A 25,711-nucleotide genomic window follows, 5' to 3' on the forward strand; every position below is an offset into this window, starting at 1 on the left:
TAGGTCTCACAGCATGTCGGACTGCAGGCTTACCAGCAGGCTACAGAGGAGGACCAGGATAAGACACAGTCCACGGATAGCTCAGTAAATTCATCCAATCGTCCTCTAATACAAGAATCATACACATTTTAAATACTAATATAAACCAGGCTGCTAGAAATCAGGAATAAACTGTTTTCCTGGTTAATGTAAAATCTAAAAAACAGCTCTGCATGCTTTTGTCCTTTCTTGACTTGACTACTGTAATTAATTGTACTGAGGTATCAGTCTGGGCTGCCTCTGTCGCCTCTGAGTGATTAAAAAAAAATCGGTAGTAAAACCTCATGAGGACACCACTTCTGTCAAATCCATCTCAGGCTTATTAAACTGGTTTGTGCACACCCCCCCGACAACTGTGATCCACAGATGGTTCCCTGCTAACTGTTCCCAGATCACAGTTTTATTATTTCTCCATCAGTTTTTGTCATCTGAGTTCAAACATTTCCTGCAGAAGTTCATCAAGTGTTTTAAATTCTAAGTGAGCGAGCAAATACCGCTGTTTAATGTGCTGCTGTTCATACAAAACCAGTGTGCAACACCTCTACCCGAAGAAGAAATCAACCAAATAATTGGTCTGAAAACAGAAAGTAGCTTGGATGATGCTCCCATGACCTCTCTCATCACACTGTTGTTTTTATAAAGGGGGCACTGAGACGACAACATAGGCTACGTGATAATGATATTTTTTATTCCTTCATCATCACATTAATAGTTTTAAGTCTACAAGTAAAAAATAATAATAATAATTGGCATAAAGTACAAATTAGTGCAGACAATGCAGATATGGGTCTGTGAGTGATTTCAATATTTTATAAAGGACAGCAGGAAAGTACTACACAACAATGGGAAATGGAAACAGTCGAATATCTGAAGAAATCTGGTCAAAATTGAGCACATTTCAGTCGTGGATATTGAGTTCAAATTCATGGAGGACAATTGGCCGGAAGAGTCGGGTTAGACAGCTTATTACGCCCGTCCAGAAGTCCCGCCATACTGGTTCTGCAGGCTGTTGGAGAAACTGTGGCTCTCAAGAAGCTGAGCATTTCTGCCTGTTCTGGGCTTGTCCAAAACTATGTTGAATTAGTAAAAACATGTAGGGAACGAATAAAATTTAATTGGAGTGAATTTCTTTATGGGTTGGTTATAAAAGGAAACCGAAGAAAATGTTAGAAGGACAATTACATGAAAACAGCTTCATAGAAATTATATTTATATTTCTAGAATGAGAAAAAAAATCTGTTTCTGAAGTAGGCAAAGGTGGCTGCATCCATCTTTTATACTAAATCTCTATGAAAGGCTCTCAGCTGTTTAATGAATTCATATTTCAAACCTCTGCACCATCCTGCGTCTCACTGTGTGTTTTATAGATGGTGAAAAGAGCCAAACAATACGCAGTAACACACCATGTTTGCAGGATGTACCTGGGGACCCTGGGGTCGTGCCACGTGCTGACACCTGTCTGAGTGTGCAGAAAGTAAACTTGGCCTTGCTGCGTCGTCCTTTGCTCTGTTAAAAGACAGAAAAAAAAAAAGCATAAACGAGGGTTTTAAACACATTCCTTCAACCTTGGCATAAAACGTGTCGTACGTCAAATCGTTGAAATATATTTCAAGAGTTTAATTCATGTGCCACATGTAGACAGACTGTGCTCAATCTGTCTACGTAGGAGAGTGATCAGACAGATGGACATGAAAGGACTGCTTGACTCAGTGGCGATCCCAAAAGGCAGCCAGGAAGAGGCAGAGAAGGGAGGAGGTGAGAGACGGGGTGAGGGACACTGGAGAGGAAGACAGGGGAGACGTAGGGGGTTGAAGTCTGATTTTTCAGTCCGTGAGCGCATTCATCACAGCCTGACAGAGATATTTCCACGGAGCTGCCTGCCAGAGAGCTCTTCGCTGGCATCCCTTCGGATCTATCACCTGCTCTCGCATGGACGCACGCATAACCCCTCAAACACAGTCGGCTATGAGCACGCTGTACGCTCCACACGCAGGGGTAAAATTCTGACTCGTAGACAGATTAAGGACAGAGTTAAGCACTTTTCAGCGAGCTGGCGAAATGAAAAATCTGTTTCATTCACACACACAGGTGCCTTTTACATTAATGTCCCGTACAGCTTTACACAGACATCCAAAGACTGCAACGCAAAGAGCCAAGATATGCACATGACATCTGGGATAACACGCGAGGCAACAAGCTACAGGAAATGTCTTGCAGGATTGCCCTTTGATCCGAGTCGGATAAATTTTCCACAAGATTTTCTTACGGTTGTAATTTTATAAATAAATGACACCATCAGCATTAAGTCAGATTTCTTCCAGATTCTGAGCAACACAGCGATGCTAATTAGGTCTGATCTCATAAAAATAAAAACTCTAGCAAGGTGATTATTTAGTCCACCGCGTTAAATGAAAGCCAGATTTATGCAGACCACAATAAGATAGCGAGACAACCATGGAGACATCCTAATGTGAGGGGACTGATGGCTCTTAAATCCTACAGACGATTTCACTGTGAGGATAAACAAACCCTTGGGCTGTGTGGATGGATTGTAGCTTGATGCTTTTACATGAATGCTCCTGATTGTTTGCGTGCAGAAAAAAACAGAGGGGGAAGAGAGTGAATGGCTGCCGCCAGCTTGCAACAGCAAGATCAATACAATTAGATTGTCTAAAATGGAGCCAGTATTTTCAGGCTGCTTGTGTGCAACAGCATCGGAGAGGCACTGGACTTAATGAGGACATGGATTCGCTGAGTTACTGAGCCCAGTGTTGAGGAGGCAGGTGGGTTAAAGGAAAAATAACAAGAACAAGAAGTACGCTACAATGATGGCACAATTCTTTGTGGGCATAGAGGGGCTTTCATGAGAGAGCTTCCACTGGATTTTCAGTTTCAAATTCATTATTTAAAGCGGATATATGTTTTGGGGACTTCCAATGTGTTTTGTGAGTCTCCATTCACAAATAAAAGGCATATCCCTCCTTACCATATCCCTCTGGAAGGTCTGGATGGGTGTGCAGGTGGGTTCTGCTCATGTAGTTGCGATGTCTTTGCGATCGGACTCGTCTCTCTTGGGCCCGCTGGTCGCCGGGCGGCAACGCTGTGGTGGGCGTGGCGCCGTTCGTGCTGATGGGCGTGTTCTCATCTACGATGCAGCTGAGCGGTCGGCCGGGGCTGGAGTACTCTGATGCAGGCCTAAGAGGGAGGGGAAAACAGGTCGCTTAATGAGAACAATTGAGAGGAAAAAGCTGTTTTTTAATAGAAAAAAAGGAGTAATTGGGCCAGAGCTGGCATAGAAGCCAGTCCTGCAACTTGGGATCTTAAGTAATAAATTTTTTCTGGATTTTTAGTTCTGAATAATTAAAACCATATATTTTTTAATCCATAATCAAGACAGTGAAACTCCTTTGGGAGTTTGACAGCTCTGATTAAAATTCTTAACTCTATAGTGCTGATTAATCCATTTCTTTTCTCAGAGACGTCATCACTCGTCAGTCAGTCAGAGTCAGTTACAGGGACGCCAGGAAAACATGACGTTATTGAAAGGGGAAGTTTAAAAGAATAAAAAACTAGACTAGAAAAAAGATGGGAGATGTAAATGAGACTCTTCCTCCTGACAGCAGCATGATATTAATGCTATACAGGAGATCTTTGCATGGATGCAACAATCCTGACATGTAGCATAAAAAAAAATCATTAACACTCAACAAAAACATAAGAACAGCACTGTCCACTTTAGGGCTTTTGCTAATTTCTCCACTTCAAGCAAACCTTCATATGAAAGCAGAGACTCTGCTGATTACAAAGATGTTTATCTCTTCACTGTGGGACAAACACTGTGAGCTACCAGACAAAATAGATCATGTTTTACTTTTGCTGGTTTGTGGTCAAGTTTTATTCCAGCTCTAAAAAAAAAAAAAAAAACTCTGATCATGTGTTTTCTTGTGACTCTGCCTTTTTTTAAATGAATCATGAAGGTACTTGGTAGTTCCCATGAAGATGAAGGTGGTTTTTTTTAGTGAAGTGTACAATCTTTTTTATGATATACTATCATGGGAGGTGTTTATTATCAGCATCAACTGATATATTTACCTGCGTAACATCTCTATTAAAACATAACTGCTCAGGTTAACTTTTTCAGTTTTTAGGCTGCTGTTGTCTGGTTTTCATTGAAAGTAATGCAGTTTTTTTCAAGGAGAAGATAACCATTTACATTTTCTACTGTGTTCCAGGTGAATTTACTCTGATACAGCAACACATCTTGATTGTGATACTTCTGTAGTAATCTCACATGTCTCAGCTTTTTTTTTAAGACCAGGATCATGCATACAGCCCATGAAGTTGTGAAGATATACTTCATTATTTTTAATGCATTACTGGCTGATTAACTTCGCACAGTTGTCATATCTGGTAGTTTTATGAATTTTACTTCATCAAATATAAACAGGTTAGACACACGTAGGCTGTTGGTAAGATGATGCATTAATGCATTATAATCCAGAGCACTCTGACCTGGTTGGATTCTTGGGGTGATTGGTGGTAAAACTGATACCTTTTTGTCTTAAAATTCTCTTTTGTCACAAAAAATAAATCAGCTTTGATAAAAAAAAAAAAAGGATGACTTATTTATTCTTAAAGTACAGTTACTGTAACCGTATTGTAGTAAGAAAAAGATGGCCCACATCCACGTCCATCATCTGTCTGGTTCTTCCACATCACTACACTTCAGCATGAGGGGAAATCTGTCTGACACCATTTATTTATTTTTTCTCTCTAAAGTGGCTCTCTTCAGTTTTCTCCTCAAGAGTTTCACAGCGTGGGAGCACCGAGGTCAAGATGAGGTCTTCCATCGACTTCCTGGCATCTGCCATAAAGAGGTCTGGGTTTAAGTTTCTGTGGGCTGTGAAGTGTACTCACCTGGTAGGCCTCTCCCACTGTGTGGTGCGTGTGATGTGGTTCAAGTACTGGATTCGTCCAGACGCAGTCCTCCTCTCCTCCCAGCTGGAAACACAGACAAGGTTAGGCATCTGAGCAGACCTGCTGCTGATGTGAGTTTTCTATCAATATATCAACCCTTGTACTTGAAGCGAGCTTGTGTTGTTTAGGACTTTTGACTAAAATTAAACAAATGGAGAGATTCCACCCCCCGACTCACCCATCTGGAAGATCATTGTCAAACAGACGGCTGCAGTCCACCACAGGACCTCCTGTGCCAATGCGGTCCCTCGACTGCAGGCTCACTGCAGGAACACATGGCAGACAAATGCACACACACTAGTATTACTAGACAGCAGATCACAGCCGGGGCACAGATATTTTATCGAAACACAGAATGTAGCTTTACATCTTTATGAGAAACAGGAAAAGGGTTACGTTTTATCAGAGGCACACTGGAGGATCTGGTTGAGTCAAACTACTTTTTACTCAGTTTCTTTATGGACTTTTTAAACAAACACACTTGGACTCATTCTTCATTTGTACAAAATGTGAATCATCAGCCTTATAATGTGGTTTAAAAGCTGTACTTACCTACTATCTGACCCCTCACTGTGTCACTGTCGTTGGGGCTCAACTTGTTTAAGTCTAGTCTCTGATCTGTTCAAAATAAAAATAAAAAAGAAGACGCAATCAGACAGGAAGGAAATGAGAGCAGAGATGAAAGAAGAAGAAAAAAAAAAAGAGAGGATTCATCATGTGAAAACGATACATGTAAAACCAGCATGTCTTTTGGACCCAGTTTTCCCTTCTTGGACGAGTCCCATCGCTCTGTATCATTTACATCACTTAGAGTCAAACTCCTCTGTCCCTCATTATCTGTCTCTCATTCTTCTGTCTGCAGACCACAGCTTGGCCATGTCCTGGAACAGATGGTCCGGGCTGTGGAACAGCCACGGGCTGTAAAAGTCTCACTGAGCATCGCTACAGAGCAAACCTCAGTTCAAATGCAAGGGGTCAAACATTTGACAAATTTCAGTACAAAGCCTGCACTATTCCGCTCAGTCTTAGCATGGACATGAACTTCTGCCAAAGTCTGGAAACTCTTTGTCTGAATTTCTTAAAGTCTGTGGAATTTGAAAAGTGAGGGAGAAGGAGAGAGATCAGGCTGAAAGAAGAAGAAGAAGAAGAAAAAAAAAAAAAGACCAAAAGAAATGTCCAGGTTGCCTGCAGACATGAGAAATGCCACTATCTGCTCTCTCTTGTCTGGGTGTCATGCAGATCAGCTCAGGATGTCTGTCTAGACTAAACAGGGACCAAAACAGGCAACGGTCAAAGCGTTACAAGGCTGGCCAGAGGTCAGCAGCCACAGAGAAAACAGAATGCAAAGAAAAAGTGCACTCACATGCATAAAATACTTGCACAGTCATATAGACAAAAACAAGAAACATTAACACTCTGCAATTATACATAAACGTTACAGTCAAGCCGAGTCACTCTGCTATTATACACAAAGTCAACCCGATGCCCTCTTCATGGCTTGTGGAGGGGACAAAACAGCAACTGCTGGTAAAAGCAGAAAAAAAAAAACAAAAGAATGACATCGACCACAACAGAGAGAGCGCTACAAATCTACGCTTACACTTAAATAGCTGTACAATTATGCATGTCTGCGTGAAATGACCGGTTGTCTAGATCGGCAGACGGAGATAGAGGGAGGTTAGTCATAGTGGCGTTTAGTTTTTCTGTGTGTGTGTGTGTGCATGCTGCCGCTCCATAAAGGAGACTGGAGGGGGAAACCATGGGGTGAGGAGGAGGCCAGGAGAAAAAGGAAATGCAAAAGCAAACCACTCACAGCTGTGGCACAAGCTTCAGGTTTCCTGTGTCGCTCCGGAAAACAACAGTGTCAGGGGCTTCTAGGAAAAGCCAACAAGACTGCAGTAACTGCTCACTGTGCAGAAAAACCCACCAAGGGCTGCTAATGTCGCTAAAAACTGTCTGGCATGTCTTTTTTTTTTTTTTTTTTTTTACTAAAGCCTCCATCTCATTTATCCAGCGGGCTTCTGACAGGAGACATTTTTACTGTAATTGCAGGGTGATGTTGATTGGCTCTTCCTGCTCTGGCTAGGGGCAGAGTGCTGACCCTTCTCACACTCCAGTCTGGCCTCAGTCAGACTTAGTGAATAAGACAGGACGCTAAAGGGAGCCTCTCAACATTATAATCACTTAACTCTGACAGCAGCCTGGTGCTATAACCCACTTTATCTAAACCACTTCACAGCACCTTGATGGCTACAACTCCAATAGGGAGCCAGAGGAGAGTAAGAGCTAAATTAAAAAAATGCATTTGCAATTCAATAATTTATTTAGTACTTTCTCTCCTCTTTAGTAAAGAATAATTATCTGGGTTAATCAAATAACACAGAGATGACAAAGAAATTAAACTACCAGAGCATGAGCATTTTAACCAGGACTTTGTGCACTTGGATGTGTGTAAGACCCAGGAACCAACTGCACAGTTCTTGGTAGCATAAATCAAACATTCCTGAATTTTAAAAAATGGAGTTTCACAAAACACCCTTAAGTCTTCCTGAGACAGCATTCATGGTTTACTCTTTACTAGGATGTTATAATCAAGGAATGCTTTAAAATGGGTTTAATATAGTCCTGGGTGATACCGGTTTATACTGAAAGTCAGTTTCAATACAAGACATTTTAATATAACAAATAAAAACTGATTTTCAGTGGGAAACTTTTTTCTCTGCTGCATCGCTAAACATGCAGCAGAACAGCATTTTGTCATTGGAGATGCTGAGCGGTGAGAAAGAAGCTGTAGCAGACGCTGAAGTTCAAAAGGATGATACAGAAAAAAGGGACTGGATCGGTCGTCTGGTTTTGGTCGGACGTCAACCAAACAGCTATTTTCTGAAAGTTATATTGAGCTAAAGTTGTTACCGGAGTCAGCAACATGAGCAATTGGCTGCACCACTTTAGCCACAAAAATGCTTCGGAGTACCAACAATGAATGAAATTAGTGTCAGCACCCTCCACATCCTCAGATAAAACTGAAAACGCTGGAGGACCCTCATGTCAGATGTCACTTGTACATGCATTTGCTACAGGTACTGCCTACAACAACAAGGCTCAAGCAACGCTATCACAACCCATATTAGCCAAAGACATCGCTCTAAATACTGTGCAGAAGGATGGATTCAGTAATTAGGTGGGCATTAAAGTGTTTTTTGTACAGCAGAAAACTCTCATGACAATGGAAAAGGCTATTCTTAGCCAAACTGCTGCAGTAATTCTTCACTCAATCAGTAAAACATGGGTTTAACATCAAATGAAATTAAACTTTATTTATAAAGCGCTTTTCATGCTGAAGGCAACATGTTTACATGATTAAAAAAAAAGCTTATTTCAATTCATGCATATTAAAAAAATAAAACAAGCCTTTACACACATCAAAATAAAATAACATAATTAATCATTGCATGTGCACTCAACATGCATGGGCACGAGAAAAAAAATATTTTGGTCATGCTTCCCAGCGCAACACCAGCACCGGAGCAACCAACAAAATGTTAAAGACAAATCTTTAACTGTGTGTTAACCAAACCATGGCAGTGTTTATAATAATAGATGAAGGGAATAAAATCCAGGGAGGCATGTTCAGGGACAGCCTATTCAAGACAATTTATTGCACATTTTAGATTCAACCAGAAGATAATGTTTCATCAGTCTGACCATTAAAAGTCAGATCTGCTTTACACAGCTGTGCTTTTTCAGCCCTTTTACTCTGTTTTATGCCACCAGATCTTTACAGCTACTTTTCAGTAAGTGATCTGATGCCTACAAGTCAGTAATGTGCTACTACACACTCTGGTACGGGCATCTGACAACATCATGGGATGTGTGCACACATGAATCGTAGCCCTGCATCAACCCCGTTCACATTTGTTTTGGTTATCACATTGATAAACACATCCCTCCATGCTACTGCTACTGCTACTGCTCCTATTAGCTATTTAGCAGACTTAGCTTGTAGCAGCAGACTCAGTGTAGGAAGATGACCCCGGATTTCTGAAACTCTCACGAGTTCATCTCTGTTTATCTTTGGTCACAACAGTCCAACTCTTAAATCATTTTTTGTTTCACTGGTCTCTTTTTTTAATGTAGAATCTCATAGCTTTTAACCACAGTCCACATCCAGACATTTTTTTTCAGGACAGCTTCAGTTTTCAGATGATAAGACTAAAATTATGTCAAATGAATGTATCAATACATATAGCACCATAAAAGCAGACCAAAACAACAAAACAAATTCATTAGTAACAGAAATAAAACACTGATCAACAGTGACTAAGCCTTTTCTCATCTGCATGTCTTTCTCTCAAGTCTTGGCTTTCAGGAGAAAAAATATTGGCACTGAAACAAACAAACAGAAACCAATTATATGTTTACACTTTTTCCTCATTTACACTTATTTATGCTATTTACCTCTTCTCCTCACTGAACCAACTTCTACTTTACTTGTTTTTACATCAAAATCGTCTTCTTGGCTTTTCCCAGGCCAATATTATTGTTCTTTTCAGACAGACATATAATTTTCTTGTCACTTCTGGATCTTCAGCTGCTCCTGATTGGAAATTACTGTCAATTTAAGCAATCTAGATGGGTGAAAGTTTTATTGGAAGTAGCTTTTAATAATTTCCATATCAAAATAGAGGTCTCTACGCAACGTAGTAGTGATGGCGATATTTTTTCATTAGGAAAATGTGATAAATAATGGTGTTATCATGGATTACTCAATTTGGATTTATTATTGATTCTCTGAATAAACTACATTTTGCAGCTGGATTGTAAACCTGCTGGATGGGATATAAATGCCTGAAAAACTTCTGTAGATTACCTAAAAGGTAAGCTATCAATCACAGAGTTTTAAGGGTTACACCTTGTTTTCAGCCATGATGATTTACAATTACCTGTATTATCTTTTGCCTGATGTGAAGTCAAGGAAGTGAACAGTCTGCATGCACAGTTAATGTGCTTTGTGCAACTGGTCCCAGAATTCCCCAGGAAACGGTTAATCCAAGACAGAAATATCTGAGTAGTTTCTTGTTAACATGCCACATGTTTTCTTAATTCTTCCAGAGGTTTTACAATTAAAAAAAAGAAGTGAGTTTGCAACATTAAAGCAACACTGACACTTACAGCCTGTGTCTTTAAGGCGGTTGATGGCATTAGAGAGAAGGCGGACACAGCCCAGGAAGCCAGCACCCTGCTTCTTATGAATCTTCTTGTGATTCCACACACTGATGGTGATGGAGTCCGACTTTCCAATGTATCTGAGAAAAAGAAAAAGGACAAGAAGAGATGTTTAAAAGTCAATAATGTACAGTTAAGATCAAACTAGCGGCTCATGAGATGGCAGCATGTGCTGCAGGTGTCTCTGAGGATGTGGCAGGGGAGACACAAACCCACATGAGAGGATACTAGGAAGTCTCCCCATCAAGGACACATTACTAGACACGTCCAAGAGGCACGGAGGCGGATGGGGAGGAAGAAGGTGGGGCAGCTCAGAGGGATTTTCCAGCCAGTGTGTCAATGTGTAAATCTGACCCTGAGCATCGGATCATGCAGCAAAGCTAACTGTGAAGCTTTGAATCATTTATAATATTAAGTTGCACTCCTCTGGAGAAGTCAGAGCCGTAGACAAACAGCTGGCAGCGCAGCTTAATGTTTTACTGACTTAAATCTTAAAAGTCAAACTTTGTTTTCATGAGTCTGTCTGTAGGGGGAAAATTAGAGACAAACCTTTTCTTTTTAACAGCTTTTTAAAGTTGTTCTTTTTAGCTCTTTATGGTTTTGTCACAGACACATTTTAAAGAAATATGACCATTTTCCCCAAATGCATGACAAACTGGATTAAACCAACTTAGCTGAAAACATAATTAGGTATAAACAGTCATCAGTCATGCTGTCAAATACAGACTGACGTTGTACTTCTTAGAGTTTGAAGGTTGTTTGCCTCACAGTAAAAAATGCTTTGGTTTTAATGAGCTAATTATTCAGACTTTATGAGACATTAAGAAGCCGTTAAGAAACTTGATGATTTAACCCACTCTTAGAATTTTTGAAGAATTGGGTTAATGATTGAAGTAATGTGGAAAAAGAGTCACACGTAAAGAAAAGACATTGAAACAACATTACAGTCACATGAGACAGCAGCATTTTGAGGGAAATGCTAACATACTGATATATGGCAGATAACATGTTGATCTCTGGGCTTTAGAGTCTCAGGATGTTGTTTGGCTAATCACAAGTTAAACCTAAGGCTGATGGGAATGACATTAACTTTACAATTTTGTTAATGTAAGTGTCAGATTTTGTTAAATTCACACAACTTTATGGTGACTTAATATTAGCAGTTAGCAGGGATCATGCTTTGAGGCACATATGATCATGTACGAGATTATTAGCGAACTTTACGTGCGTAGCATCCATACCTAAAGTAAAAAAAATAACTTTGATCATAACTTAAAACAGTCACAGTAAAGTTACATTACAACATAACGTACTAAATAATTAGGTGGATAAGGATTAGATATTCGCAGATACGACAAATTTTGTCATGACGTGACAGGAGTCAGTGATCAATATGAGACGATACCACATACTGACTTAACACAATCACTTTTGTTTAATTATTTGTACCGCTTCGTCCTTTAAGGGTTGTGGGGAAGCTGGAGCCTAACCCAGCATTTAGCAGGTGAGTACCAGGGTGCAGCCTGGACAGGTCACCAGTCCATCGCAGGGCCAACACAGAGAAAACTTTCACATCGCACATTCACTCCTAAGGAGAATTTAGAGACCCCAATTAACCTAACATGCATGTCTTTGGACGGTGGGAGGAAGCCCGAGTCCCTGGAGAGAACCTACACACACACACACACACACAGGGATAACATGCAAACTCCAAACAGAAATGCCACCTCCCCCCATTTTGAACCTCCCCCCGAGCAGAGGCTCAAACCAGCAACCTTTGTGAGGCTGCGGTGCTAACCACCACACCACCGTGCATGAAAGAATGAATGACTTTTGTTTACATCAAACAACAAAAAGCAGCTAAAATTTCCAAATTTAATTTATTCTTGAGCTCAATCAGACATTTAAATAGGAAACAACCTGCTCTTTTAATAAACAGACTTTGTAAATATTACCTGCACATATTAAAGGAGGGTACTGCATAAAGTTTACTTAAACCAAACATGTTTAGAACTTAATGAGCAAGTTAGCACAGCTTGAACTTTGAAGCATTCACACCAGGGCAGTCCTGGCGAGTCTGGTTGATTGGGAAGAGGGCTGTGACTTATTAAAAAAGGAAGGGATTATATTAGTGTAACTAAATAATTAAAAGAAATAAATGCTAATAAGTTAATTCATGAAACTGTTAGGTTAAAAGGTTTTAAATGGATGGGATATTTCATTTAAACATGATTTCATAAGTAAACTAAAGTATTTCAGAAAAGTTAAATATACTCAGATATTTATGTTACTGTAAAACTTCATTACCCATGATGCATTTGGACTGAGAAGGCTGTTGGTGCGAAATGTGAAGAAGTTGATTTTTTCCTGTAACGTGCATCAAGTTTGTTCTCTAAAGTTGATGTCCGACTGCAAGCCAGAGTCTCTTCTCATCCTTTTCTGAAGTAGTTCAGCTGAGCTGGAACATGGGGAATTCTGAGAAATGCCACACCTTCCTTTGGTTTGATTTGCTTTCACACTGTACTTTACTCAAGCAGACCAAACTGCCTAGACAGCGTCAAGCAGCCACTACAACGGCTTGTTTGGGGAATCGGTACGGTCCAAAACGACCACTGACCAAGAAGCAAAAAAGCAGGTAAAAAGCAGAAAAACTCGCCTCAAAACCAGAAATCCTTTTGTTTCATCTGGTTCATTTTAATTACACAATCAACATGTTGCTCTATGTCGCTTCCTCTCTTTGGTTCACTGGCTGGTCTGTTTGCTTTCACGTCGTCAGCACACCAGAGTTTACTTCTTTAGTCCATAGTGAGCGTTCACACTGCTCCAAATGAACCGTAATACCTATGGACCAGGGTTCATTTACAGCAGACCAAACAGTGCTAGCTAGTGTGAAGGTGACCCATTTCATTGTTACACACCACAACTTTGGACCCATCAAATAGCATTAGAAATTGTGTTTATTACCCAAGCAAATGTAAACAATTCCACATTTTTAGTTCATCACACAAGTGATTACTGTACTGATGTTCAATATTTTTGTTTTGAAAGTATGCTACTGGCTCATTAAATCTAAACATCTCACGCTGACATACAGCCATACTGCAACCAATTCCCAATACATGTGTGAGAGGATGAGACAAGTACACAAAAAAACCATCTTTCATGCTGACTCAGCCGTCCTCTGAGACATGGCAATGTTGACAAAAAACAACATTGAAGGATCAAGTGGTTTACCAGCATCTAAATAAAAAATGAGACAACCATGTCTGTCCTCTTGTATCGTCTTAGTGCTGCTTTCTTCCTCACCTCTCCTCATGTACGGGGTCAGGGTGTGATAAAAAAAAAATGCTGCATGTGAACTTGTGGCACATCTGCTCGGGTGGGCTCCCTCCTTCGGCCTTCAACTAATCATCTGAACGATTCGCAGAACTGCATCCCACTGTAATTATCATGCTGCTTACCAAAAGGGATATGAAACAATAGGGCTGTGAGTAAGACGTCTGGACATTTTGAGTCAATGCCAAATGCCTGTCTGGGGTGCAATGTGAGAGAGCTGCTATGTCAGACAGACGTGACGGGAGGGAGGGAGGTATTATAACCAAACCCCGTCATCTGGATCAGCTACAACGCAATAAAATTCATTAGTCTGGCTGGATTTTTAATAGTCACATGCAAAAAAAAAACAAAAAAACACACACACATTACAAAAGGACATTGGGAAAATTTCAATAAACAGAAAAAGCAGCAGATTTAAAGAGTTTGATTAGCTTTTTAATTTGGACATTTATTTTACTACAAGCTTACTGCATAGAACATATGATCAAAGAAAAAGGAAAACTAAAAATCTCAGATGAAACTGGCCAATATAAATAATCACATCCCTTCGTGTGTATGTGAGTTTTAAGTAGAAGGTATATTACCGAGTGGTGGAAAAGCTAGAACTGAGGTCCATAAGTGATGCGCGAGCATGTTAGCGCACACCGGACCGGCCTGGGAGTCTAAACTGGTCAGCAAATAAGTCCCAGAGAAAAATGGTAATTCATCACTATATTTACACACCACAGGACTGTTTTGCAGCATTTATATTTTAGATATAAATAAAGGTGACACTGAAAGCAAAAGAAAGAGAAGCCAGTGATTTAATTTGAAGCCCTGAACAGACCAATTCTGCCATTTTGACAGATTTCTTAACACATTTCCTGCCTATTGTCCACAAACAGTGAATAAATGCCTTTGAAATAAATATTTAAAAAAAAAAAATGGAAATAAAAATTTGTCTTTGTTATAAATTACTGAAGATATAAAAATAAATTCATATAAATTTATTAAAATAAAGAAAAAATGTAAATGAATTTAAAAATGCGAAATGTCTGAAGATATAAATGTAAATAAATTCAAATAAATAAAAATATGTATATAAATAATTATAATTGACTGAAGAAAAATTATAAATTAAAACAAACAAATTTAAAATAATCAAAGAGGAAAAAAATACAATTTTTTAATTGGCTGAATATATAAATATAAATATATTCCAATAAATACATTTTAAATTACTGTAAATGAACATAAAAATTATTTAAGATATAAATACACACCAATTCAAGCGAATAAATATAAAATAAAAATGTAAAGAAAATAAATTTAAATGAATTTATCTGAAGACAAATTTGAAATTTCAGTTTGACAACTGATTGTTTGTAAATAAATAACTAGTATATTAGAATGTGTCCTGAGGGAATTTAACTATTTTTTCAGTTCATTTATTGTGTAAAAACTCTGGTTACAATATTGACATGGGGACAGGGTAGCAGGGCTGTCGGCTTGTTGTGCATCACTATCTCCTTGGTTTAGAAGTGAGCGTGAGGCAGACAGCCAGATAGACGGTGTCTACCATTCTTGGCATGTCAACCCCATCCTGCAACAAAGCTGGAAGGTCACAGTTCACAGGCCAGTTTGCTGACTGTGGGCACCAATGAAACCACAGTCCTGGATACACACATGAACACACAGGCGCTATTAGAGCGTCTACACTCTTACATGAGCACATACAACAAATGGAAAAAGTCACTGCCAACGGCTTTAATGCATGAGGCTGTTTTCTGAACACCAGGTGGTTGAAGAGCTATTTTAATAAATGTCTAGGCTAGGCTGGTTTAGTCCATTAAGCCTCTCTCTTCCAACACACTACCTGAGAGTCCTGCTGAACATAAGAGCAAACACTAACAGACACTACAACAGGGTACATGGATGGTAAATGCACTGTCACGGTGGGCACGTCACTTTCATCCAAATTACAGCCCAAAGTAGTTTCACTTCCTTTCTTTGCCATCGGTTCGTTCCTAAGGTGTGCATTTGTGCACGACTGCCCTGCCCCTTTCTCTTGTCAAATGTGACATGAGCAGCGAATTTAATGGCTGAATAGAGAAAGGGTCTCGTATCCACAGCAACCAAACAAACGGAGACACGTGCTTCCTCTCACTGTTGGCTACAAATGATGGTTTGGATAAACACCGGGCGAATACTGGAAACTTTCACTCTCACATTTTCACTCACGCGCTCTGTCTCTACTTTTTCCAGGTTGCTTTCAGGGGACGCACCAAAAAAGCAAAGCAGGGTTGCAACAAGACATGCACGTGTTTCTGTCAATGGAAGAAAATACTACTACTTCTAAAGCTTTAAACGCTGCTCCAGGGGTTCATTTTTAGACAGAGCCATTATGTCACCGTAGAGTATCTAGCCGCTGCGAGACCAGATGTAAGAGCTGTTTGCATCTGTTACTGTTTAGATCCTGTAAACGGCAAAGCCTGATACACATCAAAGTTAAATAAAGAAAGACACGAGGAATGTGAGGCATAAACCAAAAGGGGCTTTTCTTTTATCTCTGGAAACAGATGGGAGAGGTGTCATAAAAATGGACTGGGACTCACAGATCATAGTGCTGGTTCCACTTGGGGTCAAGCGTGTTCCTCACAGTGTCTGTAGAGTGGCATTGTCCTGACCCGTCCACAACTACCTTGGCAAAGGGATCAGGGAGGCCTGAAGGGAGAGAAGAAAGCATCATACTAAGATCAAGATTATTGATGTGTCATAATCTCCATTGGCATGCAAAACAAACTGCTAAGTAGATATGATATAGGCATCCATTAGCACTGGCACCCATCAGCACGTGCACAATATTCCCGGGAGTGAATGTTTGCTCAGTTCCTGAGCTTTGGAATGGCAGGAATGGGCACCACAGAAACCACTCAAGTGAGCAGAGGACCTTTACGTGCTCATTCACCATGACAGCCTGACCCAAACACACCACAACACTCAACACGCAAGAAAACCCTATTACAAATTAAGGGGAATGAATGGTGCAGGACTGTCACGCAAAAGTGACTAGGAACTAGTTCAAGTCTATATTTAAGTACAGCCACTTATTCCTCTAGTTCCAGAGGTGTTTGCTGTGTATGCCAATACGTGCATAAGGACGCTGTGATTGGTAGATACTTACGGAAGAAGTCCTTCTTCACAAGGTTTTTGGCACACAGGACTGCAAAAAAGAAAAGAGAAAGAAAAATAAGACGTTTAAGAAACAACACAACATGGCTATAACTTTAACACAGTTATGCTTTCTTCAGACCACACAAATATTTTTATACTTTTTCTTTAGAAAACTATTTTATTTGATCTGAATCTCTATTTGAACGAAAAGACATAAAAACAGAAATAAAACCAAAATATAGCAACATAAAAATGTCCTTGTCAAAAGACTACACTTAATCTCATCCCTTCTCCACAACCCAGTGAATTATAATCAATGCCATCATTATCATAGTCGCTACACCAACCACAGTCACATTCATTACATATAATAAAAAAAATATAGCCATCATAACTCTTTTATTTTATTTATTATATTTTATTGATCTACTTCTCATTTCATGATTTTATTGTGTTTGCACTGGTTTTATTGGTCACCTTCAAGTGTTGTAAGCGCTATATTAATAAATATTGATTGATTGTTAACTCTCAGCATATAAATAACCTCAAACAACAAATGTTTGTCAAGGAGGTATGCAGCAATAAAAATACTAAGAGCAGAAACATGATATTCATAGATTTATAGTAATAACATATTAGTAATTATAATCCTATAACATACAATACTTTATTACAGTATGCAACCTATGTAGTACCACTATATATTTCATCCTAAATAACAACATGATGCTATAAAGGAGCTGTACAATAACAAATACTTAACAATAATAATCAAAATACATGTAGTACATGTAATAATACCCTGTTATTTCTGTCCTGTTCAAGGACCTCTTCCATATATGCTGATTTAAATGTGGATATTTGAGCATTGACTGTGTTTCTACTTCAGCTTGTTCCACAGTCTGGAAAATGACTGGAACGTACATCAGTCTAGAAACAATTAATCAAGTTCAGGGTTAAAGTAGGAATACATCATGCTGGGAAGAGCTGCCGCAGAGCTACGATCCAACTATTTTTTATTAGAACGCATATTTACAGGAGAAGCTGATGGTGGGCGTCAAGACATCTCGTCAACAAGGACTCTCAAGGTTTAAAAGTTAAAAAGTTTTTCTCCCACAGACGTTAAGGATGAAACAACTGAATAAAAAACAGGCCACATTGCATCCTTTATTGAAACAATCTGACTTTCTGCAGGAGGAGATGTTTAGTCTCCGTTTCTCCAACACAATCAGGCTGCCAGCAGCAGACGAACTCCATCCTGCTGATCTGCTGTATGAGATGTGGAGCTGATGAGGCAGAGCCACTTCCACCCTCCTGTGCAAGGCATGGATAGATGAGGAAGCTTGGTAACCACCTGGGTGTCTGGAGTTCAGAGTTTCAGCCAGTGAGTCAGGCACATGGAAAAAGTTTAGTTTTTCTTTTTTTCCCTGTAATAAAGTCCTTCTGAGGAACAGCCACTAAGTGGTCTGGCCATCGATGCAGCTCTTTCACTAGTCTAAAGATGGATGCTGCATTAGAAAAGTTAGAATATGGTTGTTGTTTTTTTATTACAGGCCCTATAAGCTTAGAAGGAAGAAACAAAAAAGTCCAAAGTATTTGTATTTCAAAGAAATGGCATGAAAAAAAAAAAGCTGCTGAAAAGTATGTGATGAAGCTGAAGTTGTAGCATCTGCTTGCCAACAGCTGGAACTGCAGCTGGAACGATTTAAGCCAAGACCACAGTGAGACACAATATTGATGATCTCATCGCTGCCATTCCTTTACTTTGTTCAATGAAGTCTACACGATACCCCTGCACATGCTGCTGCTCCTCAGCCGTGCTTTAAGCTGCATAACCCTGTTCTCATGCCACGACTGTTTGCTGGCAGCCGTGATGCACGCTGGGATTATTTCAAGCCTCGCTCCTCTCCAAAAACGTGTTTTGCTTGTCATCGCTTGAGCTTGTTGTGGAGCAGTCAACTAATCATTTGGCAGAAAAAATAATTGGCATCTGTTATCAGTATTGGTGGTGAATCATGTAAGACGACTAAATAAATCAGTATCAAAATCAAAGCGACGGAAATAAGAAGTGCCTCTGTTTTATTTATTTTTCTCTGGTCTGGTTCGCCTGGTCCGCTTTTGAGCAGGTGAGACTGCTCTGAATTTACTGACATAAATAGACAAAAAGGCACTCCCTTGGTAGCAGACTGCAGCTTAAGGCATTCAATCATCAGTCGCTGCCTTTTCCTCTGCACTTCTACTCCATGCCACACATACCCAGACAAGCACACGTCGAATATCACTCTGAATTAGTTTGGCTTTGAGCTAAAAAGGTTCTACCCACACACCCTTCATGCACCAGCATCTGCAAATGCACGCTATCTGCACACACACGAGGAGCATGAGAGATTAAAAAGACAGAAAGAGAAGCGTAAACAGTCGGCTAAACTGGGTGCAGAGTCTTGGACGTCTGGTGGTGAAGGAGGAGGAGGAGGAGGAGGGGGTTGCAGAACATGCTGGACAGATGAGGAAGAATTTCTCTCCACAAACATCCCTGGGAATGTGTTACGTTCCAGTGAAACCCACCTCATTTCTAAAACATCTGGTACACATCACTTTCGGTCGCATTCTTGGTGAACACAGGCAAGCACGAGCACGAGCACACGCACACACACACACACACACACACACACACACACACACACACACACACACAGGATCCTGTGACACCTCACTCTCCATTTCAACTCCAGTGATCCAATTAATTATTAACAAGAACAGGAGAATGTGCTACACATGCACCTGTGTGTGTGTTTAAGTCTTTCGAGCGGGTGAAAATGGTGGATTTGGTTAAAAAGTCGCTGGTATCCATAATTGTTGTGTTGTATGCCACTAATGGTGTAGGACAAAAGGTTTTAGGCAAATGAATGATTCAGGTTAGCATCCAACCACAAGACTAACACGAACCACAAAAAAGTCAAGAAACTACGTGCAGTGACAAGACCGCAGAAAATACTCCAAAAACAACAACTGAGATAAAATGAAACTTCAGAGAAAACAAGACATCACAAAACTCAAACGCTTAAACGATGCTAAGCCCAAGAAAATGCAGGCCCTTTTATGGGGGCGTTAGCAGCTCTCAGTTAGCCACACAGCAGCCAGGCAGCACAACAATTATCCTTAAATAAACTCTTCATTAAAAAAAAAAACTAAAGGGGCAGAGTTACAGCTGAAAATTGAGAGAAAACTCCTGACACAAACTGTACTAATTGATCCAATAAAAGTAAAAGAATAAATGATGTTTAATATTCATCTTGTGAGAAAATTTAATTAAGAAGTACAGAAATGTTTCATTCATGTCCTAAGAGCCAGTTTGGGACACTGAGTCAGCACACTAAGGCCCCACTTCCACAGCTCACACTGCGCCCAGCACTGCAGCTGCAGCCCATGTGGAATAAAGCTTTCTTCAGAGAGTAGCTGGGTTCAGCGTAGAGCTGCTGAGATGGTTCTGGTTGCCTTGGACTGGGAGGAGTGGACCAAGAACTCACTAGAAGAATCATGCATCCCTTTTGGATGGGAAACACCTCAACCTGGGCTTAGGTAAGTGGAGGAAAATGGGTGGATGGACAGTCAGATGGATTTGCAACTAAATGATAAATTGGACTTAATTTAACTGGACCACACTTAATTTGTTTAGATTTTCTATATAATGCAACGACTTTTGTCTTGAGTTGGCTTTTCATATATAAAATTAATTGAATAGTGATGCCTCCGCCTGGCCACACATGGAAATCCACTTTTTAAAAATGGGATGCCGTCTTCCTAAAGCAAAGCAAGTGGGCGCGCTTGTCATAAAGGAGCAGCATCATGTATGTGTTTTCATATTGGTCAACCAGGACATGACAGGCTTTCTCATGCTCATACTGACAAACAAAATCACCTCCTCTCTCGCTCTGTGTGCAGAAAATTAAAAATGGATACGAAAGCATGCATACAGACACATGCAAAGACAATAGGTTATAAAAACAAAATGATAGCATTTTTATCAACTACAGGCCAATGATCATTTCCATTATCAGTTATTACAGGCCCTTATCATCTGAGCCTACTGTGTTAGTCATATGACACTGAACAGGACCATCAACTTCAGCTACAAGGCCTTAAAAAGTCTGAACTTTGAGCAATCTGTCAGACTTGGGGATGTAACAGTTACCTGATTTCACAATTAATTGCACTATTTAACGCCATGATTAATTATTAGTAAAGAACCCTCAATAATGCCACTTACCATAGAGGATTATGGCAGAACCAGAACGAGTGAAAAGGTTAAACATCGTCTGCTTGTTACCGCTTGTGTTGCTTTGTTTTTAGTTATGTGCGAGTTACAGAAGAGGTGCACTCTAGTGGGAAAGTGAAGAAGAGTTATTCCCTCAAAACAAATGGATTAAGTCATCCTTGTGAGATTTTTTGGGGTTACAGAAAACAAAATGACCAAACTGCATTGTGGGGGATGGCTTGCCAGTCTGTAAAGCATGCCATGACGTTAATGCTTAACTATCACCACAATGAAATAAAAAGTTAATGTGTCATTTACACACTCACCTGTTTTTTTAAGGAGGGGTCAGCTTGGTCCATCAGCCTTCTTTCTTATCAGTTTTTTGTCTAAACACATTAATGGAAATACTTAACCCTGTTCAGTGTTCTTTATAATGGAAATTATGAACGCTTGCTGCACATTGTCCTCACAATTGTTACTGTTGCAGCTCCCCTCTTTTTTCTTTCCCAGTTTAAACTTAGTTACATACAACACACACTTTCAGACACACAAGTGGAGGCTGAGCTAATCTCAATTTCCAATAAGCAGTGCGGAGCATTGTCCGTCACATATTACCAGCGCTGTTAATATTTGATGTGTGCTTGGCCTGCACGTGATATCGTTGGCTGCAAGCTCGCTGCTGAAAAGTAAGCTCGCTTGTTAGGAAAGAAAGGGGTGATTTCTTCTTCCTGATTTGCATGACCGTTATCAAACAGCTAATGTCTTAATTTGAGAGATCCATTATTTGAATCTGCAACAAAACCACAAAACTGTCTAAATATTACATCTCCAACTTTAATCCCTATCACACAAAACACAGACCCTAATTCCAAAAAAGCATCACATAATCCCATGCATCTTGGCCCTATCTAAAGTCCTCTGTCGTCATAGCGACAGCAAGTATTGAGGCTAAGCTGAGAGAAGGGTGTCTCTGTGCTGCCTGTGTTTCTCATTCTGGTCGCAGAGCCTCACACAGACAGGGACTGCAGCTCGGGCTGATGGGAAGGATGAGGGAGGGAAGGGTACAGACATCACTGCAGAGAGTCCGATGGGATGACAAGAACCGAGACGTTTCCAGTTGCACCAAAGTTAATGGCATTAGAAAAAGGCTTTTCTACCCGTGTTTTAATGTCAATATCCAGGACGTTTAGGATCATTTAGAATAGGCTAGAACCACAACAGGTTCAAATACACCAAAAGTAAAATAAATAAATTTATCAGTGATTTGAGTGTAAATATAATCAAGTGGCTGTGGGGAACAGGGTTGTTTGGGTGTATGCTCCCCATGGCTGCAACTTAATAAATCACATAATGGCCTTTTTACATTACAAGCCCGAGCAGGGCTGCTTCCCTGAGGACAGCTAAGAAAACGCTAAATTAAACACATACAACTGATAATCCTTCCTTTGCCGTCTTTTAATAAAAACCATTTCCTCCGAGTGTTAACAGCAGCTCAGTGCAGGCCAAGATTCAGGCCATGGGGAATGAAGTTAAAGTCCCACCTGTGGGGAGAGGATGGGCAGAGTTTCTCACAGGCTGACACACAAAGAGCTCTTCTGTGCAGGCGAATCAATGAAGTCTGCCAGGCGCAAGCCAAACACCTGGGGAGGGAGCAGTCACGTGATGTCTAAGGGAAGAAGGGGATAAGGGGGGAGGCGTCACCATGGTAGCAATCGCTAGCCAAGTCGAGATGGATCCACTTTCATTTCTTGAAGCGAACATATACGGCCATTTTAGCAGTCACATTCTCACCCGCTAAGACAGAAAAGCTTGGGAAAAGAACAGGACACCGCGGGGAAATAGGGGCTCTCGCTGCCTCTACTCTGCTGCTCTGTGGTTAACCATTACATTAGAGGCTATGAGAGGGGAGGAAGTGGGGGTGTGGGAATGGAGACAGCCGCCTGGTAATAATTCCATCCCTATCCCAAGTCAAAACTATCTGGAAACACAGCCTAATAAGAGGAAGATGGAGAGAAGGAGGATTTTTAGAAAAAAAATAGCCAGTGGTTTGTCTGCGTGAAACTGTAACTAAGTGTGAACCTAAACAAATCTTTTCAGGCTTCCTAGCTCAGGTTGACCGCATGTTGAACCTCCCTTCCTGTCCACCTGGTTCCTCCAGTTCAATGCGCTGACCCAGCCCCGCCAGACAGTCTAAGACATCTTCAGGGAACATACTCCCCCATCTCCTCCTCACTCTTCCTCTCTTCTCCCCCCACAACTTTTCCTCTGACTGTCTGCCTGTTTGTCTGCCCTGTTTTGACTTCAGGCTCAGGACTGTGCACTCTCATGTGCAACACTGTTCTTCTATAAACAAAGGGCTTCCTTTTTCCCCTCTCCCCTCTTGCCCAACCTTTCTGGGACTTGGAACTTGAAGGGAGGGAGAAAATGAAAATGAATTCTGAGTTGGTGCTGATAAGTGTACCAGTCAACCTGTTCTTTATCCGTGTCCTGCGAGTTGTTTCCAATCTGTCTCCAGTGTTGGGTCTTGCAGAGGGGATCCGTAGACCACCATCACTGAGGAAGACTGATGTTAGAGTGCTGGAGATTCCATGGCATGTTTACAGACAAATTAAGGAAACAACACATTTTTTTTGTTGTTGTTTTTTCTAATCTTTGAACCTAAATACTATGTAGCCAGAAAAATTGCTTTTGTCATGTTTGACATTTAACAAAGCTGAATCACAAGAACTGTAAATGAATGTGTTCAAAGGACATTTACATTAACAAAAACAGAGCTGACTGATGGCCATAAAAACACTGGGTCTGCTACAGTTCTTATGTCTGGCACACAAGAGGATTAGCTTTGCTAATGAATGCCAAGGGAGGAGGTTGTCTCTTAAATGGATGGAAAAAACATTTGCCAGTGGAAGGAAGCATCACCTTAAAACAGCTATGATCTGTCAGAGTGCCAAATAAATGTGCTACAAAGGGAAGAAAATATGACACTGGCGTGTGCCGAGTAAATGGTATAAACCAACTGTTTCAAATGTACTTAAGGAACACACATAAGGAAAAAAAAACACTTATGTTGTTTCTATGATGTTTCTATAAAAAAAACATCCGCTTGGTGTTTGATGGTTAGTCATACAAAATTCACCCAACTAAGAGGAATTGATGTGACCTTTAAGGAGAAAAAAAAAAGGCTATTTGAAGCTCAAATGCTGATTGAATGAGCTGGGAAGCAACCAGCTTCATCATGACGAAGATCTAGCACCAAAAATGGATTATAAAGATATACAAAAAACAAGGAAGCGAAGGTAAAAAAAAAAAAAAATTCTGAGGCAGAACATGAAATGCTGCATATTCTCTGCAAACTCAACTTAAAATTACATTAACGCACATGTTCAAAAGTCCCAAAACATGCAAATTTGAAGGCACTTTATGCAAGCTTTTTGCAACAATCAGGATGTAGGATGCAGCAGGAGCTTTTACTAGAAATCATCTAGAAGGCAGTTTCAAATTATATTATATAAAACACATCTATATATCTATAAACAGATTTAATTCATACACTTTTTATAAGGTTTTTGGTTCACTGAGAAACTCAATACAAGGGCAGCGCACTGTCATATAAAAAAATAATAATTTATCTTACTGGATGTATTCATCTAGCTGGTCAGTTACGTGTAGCATGGATCAAACTAGCTCACTGTAGACCAAAGTGTGGCTGTTGTTCTTGGAAATTCCTACGTTTATGTTGCTTTTGGTTGTTTCAGCTGTTCACCGATAGATGTACTTCAGGCTTCCTCGTGAAGACCAAACATGCCAGAGTTGGTAGTGATCACATCATGAAAGGTTAGAGAAATCACTTCTTTTGTTATATTGTGGCTAAATTAAAGCTAATGGGACAATAAAAGCCACAGCCGTTACGACTGTGGGCATTTAAGGCTCGTTTATGCTAAATATGTGTGTATATATATGTGGATGAAGCACTCTGTCCGTCTTCTGCATTGTTTACATGCATAATTTGGTCCGTTTTCTGATGCATTGCCAGATGTAGCAAACAGAGCAGTACCACTGGAAACCACGGTGGCAGTGTTACACGGCATAGCTCACATCCAACCAGTGAAAGGAACAAAACAACGAAGAAGCTGTGATGTATTTGATGGCTACACACATTAATAAAGTCTACCACACCACCTCTTTTTTATGTCTCTAAGAATGTAAATTTTCATGATCTCCTTCACTGCAACGTTTGCGGTTGTCTGAAGCTCCGAACTCTTAACTCTACACTGCCCTCTAGTGGATGTATTACCTAACAACCATGTTAACGTAAAGGACACATTAGAGCATTTGGGCAGTAATGCTTGACAACATTTGACATGGGCATACATATTTAAGTGTGTAAAAGGAGCATATATAAGGTCTTAACTGAACTGCTTTTAACCATCCACACACTAAGAAGTTAAAGGCTTCAAAGCTTTTCTATACGTCCATCTGCTTGGTTATGTCAAACCTCATCTGAAAGCACCAGGTACATCAAAATGTCAGGAACTGACTGAGCTGATAGTACTTCTCCAGTTCGAACTTTCAATCTTTCAACATTCAAGGATCTTAACCATAAGACAGCTCGACTTTTTTTTTTCTTTCCAGTATCCAGTGAATAAACTTGCATTTAAACTGTGAAAATTCTCAAAAAGCCTTACGTCTATCTTGGTTTGGTTGAACACCACTTTGTTGGCTGGA

The 25,711-nt window shown here is 40.2% G+C and overlaps 1 protein-coding gene across 1 annotated transcript in view; it reads right to left on the reverse strand.

Moving 5' to 3' along the window:
* smurf2 (SMAD specific E3 ubiquitin protein ligase 2) overlaps window positions 1–25,711 on the reverse strand; it is a 58,344-nt gene that overhangs the window by 19,656 nt on the left and 12,977 nt on the right. Inside the window, exons 2-9 of the mRNA XM_041970152.1 lie at window positions 16,742–16,780; window positions 16,173–16,281; window positions 10,189–10,322; window positions 5,569–5,634; window positions 5,195–5,279; window positions 4,957–5,040; window positions 3,026–3,234; window positions 1,461–1,545 (exon numbers count right to left, since the gene is read on the reverse strand). Coding sequence (XP_041826086.1) covers window positions 1,461–1,545; window positions 3,026–3,234; window positions 4,957–5,040; window positions 5,195–5,279; window positions 5,569–5,634; window positions 10,189–10,322; window positions 16,173–16,281; window positions 16,742–16,780 — 811 coding nt within the window. The remainder of the gene's footprint in view (window positions 1–1,460; window positions 1,546–3,025; window positions 3,235–4,956; window positions 5,041–5,194; window positions 5,280–5,568; window positions 5,635–10,188; window positions 10,323–16,172; window positions 16,282–16,741; window positions 16,781–25,711) is intronic.

This window comes from Melanotaenia boesemani, chromosome 2 (assembly GCF_017639745.1).
Source record: "Melanotaenia boesemani isolate fMelBoe1 chromosome 2, fMelBoe1.pri, whole genome shotgun sequence".
Classification (NCBI taxonomy): domain Eukaryota; kingdom Metazoa; phylum Chordata; class Actinopteri; order Atheriniformes; family Melanotaeniidae; genus Melanotaenia; species Melanotaenia boesemani.